At 39.1% G+C, this 5,228-nt stretch overlaps 1 protein-coding gene across 1 annotated transcript in view; it reads right to left on the reverse strand.

Annotated features, from left to right (window-relative positions):
* COMMD2 (COMM domain containing 2) overlaps positions 1–4,688 on the reverse strand; it is an 11,513-nt gene extending 6,825 nt beyond the window's left edge. Inside the window, exons 1-4 of the mRNA XM_006876364.1 lie at positions 4,597–4,688; positions 4,439–4,516; positions 3,230–3,312; positions 2,520–2,693 (exon numbers count right to left, since the gene is read on the reverse strand). Of these exons, the coding sequence (XP_006876426.1) occupies positions 2,520–2,693; positions 3,230–3,312; positions 4,439–4,516; positions 4,597–4,663 (402 nt within the window). The 5' untranslated portion in view covers positions 4,664–4,688. The remainder of the gene's footprint in view (positions 1–2,519; positions 2,694–3,229; positions 3,313–4,438; positions 4,517–4,596) is intronic.
* Between the last annotated feature and the right edge of the window lie 540 nt (positions 4,689–5,228).

Below are 5,228 nucleotides of genomic sequence, written 5' to 3' on the forward strand. Positions count from 1 at the left end.
GTAAATACTGTTGACTGCTGGTACATGGACGGGATTGTAATCATTGCAATGAAGCCAAGTGTAATTTATAGAATGTAAAATTGATAATCTGCCCTGTAAACTTTAACTCAATTCACAATAAAAACGTCTTTTAAAAAAAAGGCCACTCCTCCTAGCCGCTGTTAATTTTTTAGTATGTACCTAGTATGTACCTGGAATACCTATCATGTACAGGTGCTAGGAACGCAGTGACTAAGGCTTATTTCCTGCCCTCACGAAACTGACAATGTGGTTTATAGCATATATTGTGTTCACTTTCATTTAAGGATTCATCAAACTGGATTATAATTGCTGATATCTGGAGGTTTCCGGGTTGCTGTTTTTTCCCTCTCGTTTCATGAGACTGTGTAGCCTTAGGGACCATGCTTAGTTCACTGATGTCTCTACAAGGCCTGACATACACCAGATGTTCAATAAAAAGTTTGTCACTCCTGGCACAGTAGACATACGATTGTCCCATTCAAAATGTCCAATACCAGTCCATTTCAGCTCACTAATGCCTAGCAATTTTTCATTACGTATATTTCATTTTTTATGGATTTCAAGTTTCTTAGAGTCATACTTTGTGCAGTTCACATTCTGATCATTAGCGGATGTTTGCAGCTATTTCTTCTAATTTTGAGTTGTGCAATAACAGCAAATGAAATCTGTCATGACCACTCCTCTGCCAACTTGTCATACTGTGGGGGCTTGGGTGTTACTGTGATGCTGGAAGGTATACCACCAAAATTTCAAATGCCAGCAGGGTCACCATAGTGGGCAGGTTTTAGTGGAGCTTCCAGACTAAGGCAGAATATGAAGAAGGCTTTGGTAACTTATTTCTGAAAAAATTGACCAGTAGAAAACCTCATGAATAGCAGTGGGACACTGTCTGATACAGAGCTGGGAGATGAACTCCTCTGGTTGGAAAATACTAATATGACTGGGAAAGAACTGCCTCCTCAAAGTAGAAACCACTGTAATAACTCACTTTATTCAACATCAAAATTACCTTGATGGAAAGACTTTTAAAAATTCTGATGCCCAGGCCAAACCTCATATCAATAAATCAGAATCTCTGAGGTAGGGCTTCAGCACTGGAAACTTTTAAAACTCTTCAGGTTATTCCAATATGTAGACAAGTCTGAGAACTAGTGAACTATACCACTATTCGTACGTTTATTCCTATATTCATTTGGACTTCTACAACTTACACTGTCTCCACTGTGAAGAATATTTTCCCTGATTTTCTCTATTCATTCATCCTTATGAAGTTTCACCTTCTTTTGTTAAAGTTTTTCTGCATCATACAGCACATACTAAACTCCATGGGTTACAGTTTTTTAAAGCTACTCAATTAGTACCTTTATTTATAAAATTATATTATTTTATTTTATAAAATTAGTACCTTTTTAATAAAATTATATTATCTTATTTGTAAAATAAATATTTTATAAAGATACTTATTTTACAGCTATCTTTAATTATTCATTCATTTAAGAATATCTAATATCCTTCAGCAAATAACATCTTTTCCAGCTGAGAAGGTTATCTTATACTTGTTTTGTGTCCCAAAGCATCTAGCACAAGTCTACGCACTGGATCACAAAGTCAGTTTGAACCATAAGATCGGTGGTTCAAACTCACCAGCAGTTCCCCAGAAACCCTATACAGGGATATTATGACTTGATGGCACTTAACAACAATAACAACAATCAGAAAATAGGTGACATTCAAAATTCATGGTTCACTGCTATATGCAATGATCTGAATAAAGGGCTACATGCAATGGTATGAAAACTCCCTTTTATTTATGTCCTTTAAAAAAAACCCACAAAACTAAAGGATCAATCTAATAAAAATAATGTTGCTCAAAAGAAGCCAGGCACAAAAGAATACTTACAGAATCATTCCATTTATAGAAAAAAAAGAGGAAAGAGACAGTAATTAATGGAGGTAGAAAACAATGAAGATGCCTCTGGGATGCTGCTTGTGGTGACGTGCTGGGTTTGTCTGTTTTCACTGTGTGATGATTCATTGGGCTTTACAATTATAAGGGTGCTGGTGTGATGCTGTAGGATAAATACTGGACTGACCCACTGTCACTCCTTGGAAATCCTACACAGGCTCACTATGAATCGGGACACATTCAATGGACTATAACAACAAAAACATGTAATTATGACCTGTGCACTTTTCTATATGTGTGTTATATTTAAAGTGAACATTTTTTAAAAATCAAAGCACCATCTGAAAAATATGCATAACCATCTGCTTTTAGAAAACAACGTCTTACAATATCTACAAATTAAACTAATTTGAATTTATCAAAAAATACAGCAAATGAACTACTGGTGAAATAGTCTGAAAATAAAAATTTTAAAAACCAAGGTGTTCAAACTAGAGTATGGTTCAAGTTTATAAAGAATATGATAAGCATAAGATAAACCTAAAACAATTCTTCTATTATACGTAAGGTAAAAACAACAACAAAAACACACCTGTACATCTAGTCTCCATTCCAGGTTGTGGTAACTGGGAAGGTCTGGTGCTAATTCACTCAGAATAGTTCTGATCTCCTTTCGGTTGTCCAAATAAAGCTGAAGCAACAATCTATTCAATTCTTCAGAGAATCCCAGAACAAAAACAGAGTCTTGGAAATCCAGTTCAGAAATCTAAAAGTGAATTGAGTTTAATAGAATGTTAATTTTTTTAAAAAAAATATTTGATATAAACAAAAGAATGATATATTTTAATGCATTGTTGTGTGGTAAAATAGAAAACATTCTTTACAAGGATAACTCTTGCCCATTGTTCTAAAATTTGAGTTTCTGATACACAATAATGAGTTATTAAATAAGTGAAAAAGAGAAAAAATGTAAGTGCCCAGTTTTCCTTCTTAATCTCCATACAATATGAAAAACTAAATAAATCATTTCATTAGGATACATGCTATGAAAGTGATTCTAATTACTAACAAAAGGAATTAATACCAGCAAGTCACATTACAGTCATATAATTTAGGTATATTTTACAAAATCAATTATAAACCATCAATAACATTTTATCTATAGCTAGATGCATAAGGTCGTTATGGGTCGGTACCGACTTGATGGCACCTAACAACAACAACAAACAACAACAACGGGCTATGATATAGAATACACAGACTGGGTCTAGGTAATACAAAACGGTGCACAGAAGCTCTTACCATGAGTTTTGAGCTCTCAGTGAGGAGATACGTTAATCCTTCCACACCATGCTGGATGGTTTCACTACTCACACTGAGTTTTCCTGAAAAAGGAGAGGAATATTAGCAAATAGTTTATGATATTTTTCTTTCACTCAAAGTCTTATTTTAAAAATAAATGCTATCTATTATTTCACGTTTTCAAACATAATGCAATAAGAAATGAGTTGCTCTTGTAGGTTCTCAATGCACTCCCAACCAGATGCACTATTTGCTGAAGGTTCCTGATTGGTGCAAATGGTTTGTCGATGAGATGCAAACCTAGCTAGATGAGGCTTTCTGCTCTTTTAAAGATTTACAGCCCCGGAAACCCTGTACAGGATCGCTATGGGTCGGAAATGACTCCACGGCACATAACAACAACAATGGCACACAATGGCTGATCTACTTCCTTAAAGATTGTTGTCAGTTGCAGTGGAGTGTCCTACCCACCCACCACTGACAGCAACTTTATGTGTTCCAGAGTACACAGGGTTTTCGTGATTATAATCTTTACAGAAGCAGATTGCCAGGCCTCTCTCCCGCAACTCTGTTGGGGCGGTTTTTCAATTACCAATCTTTGGATGGAAAGTAAAAAATAAAGTCACGAAAACCCTGCGTGGTAGTTTTACTGTCTTACAAAGGGAGTCAGCAGGAGCCACAATCGACTCCACAGCTTTTGGTAAGTTTCTTTACAAAAATGCAGACCCTGGAGCATCACACTCAGCCCTTTTCTGGGATTTCAGAACTCTTTCAAACCTCACAGAGGAAGGACTCGAGAGGGACCGATTATAATACTAAAAACTACCCCTCTTTTAGGGAAACACACATACATCACGCACACACACTTCATCACAGACAGATGCTTGAAAAAGTAATGGTAACCAAATACTGCATAATATTTTCACCCGGGCCAGCTATTCCAGACTTTGGTGCATTTAAGCATCAGCTCTTGAAACGCAGGTGACGTTATGTCCAATTTTACACATTAGGAAATGGACTTTAGAAGCTTAAAAATTCTCACAAGTACTCAAGGGACCCACAGAATTTGCGCCTCACTGTTTCGCTTTGCTACCATCAAGTGTTGGGAACTAGACCCGTGGCATCTAAATAAACCAATCTCCCCAGGGCAACAGAGAGCGGCCCACGACTCCCGAGCCGCCTGTGGGCCCGCGCCCCTTCCCTTCGTACTGGCAGCGCCTTCGTATATCTTGGGGTTCGAACCACGCCTCAGGAACTCCACCGCAATCCTCCCAAATTCCGCGACCACTGCAACAGAAGCCAGAGATCGTGAGCGCTGGGTGCTTCCCCGGGCTCCCTCCCCAGCCCAAGAACCTCTGACTCCTGACCCGCGCTGTCCACTCCTGGCAAGAAGGACAAGTGCTCCTTATGTTCCTCGGGCAGATCCAGCAGCATTTTGGCAGTTTTCACCCGGTAGCGCAGCCCCAACCCCTCGCTACTTCCGCAGGCTGCGTTCAGTCATAAATTGACTCCGGCACTGCAGCGTCCTGAGCTTTGGGTTCCGGCCAGCGGCAGCCTTACGCTCAAGGTTCCTCCTGAGACTGAGACTGGCGTCAGACGTCTTCTATTCAAGATCGTCTGCAAAAAAATGTCCTGCTTACAAGATACACTATGCTTGGCTCTGTAGGAGATGAAAAAATATTTAAAATCCGACACTCCTAACCCTATCCGGTGAAATTTACATGGATCCTAGTACTAGTGGCATATTGGTTAAGTGCTCAACTACGGATCAAAAGGTTGTCTGTTTAAGCCTACCAGCTGCTCAGCAGGAAAAAGATAAAGCATTCCTTCCCAAAGATTGTTGCTGTTGTTGAGTGTTGTCGAGTCGGTTCTAACTCATAACGACCCTGAATAGGGCTTCCAAGGAGCAGTTGCTGGGTTTGAACTGCCGACCTTGTGGTTCGCAGCCCAGCACTATCCTACAGCGGCCACACCAGCCTTGGAAAGCTTATGGGCAGTT

This window comes from Chrysochloris asiatica, unplaced genomic scaffold (assembly GCF_000296735.1).
Source record: "Chrysochloris asiatica unplaced genomic scaffold, ChrAsi1.0 scaffold00376, whole genome shotgun sequence".
Taxonomy (NCBI): Eukaryota; Metazoa; Chordata; class Mammalia; order Afrosoricida; family Chrysochloridae; genus Chrysochloris; species Chrysochloris asiatica.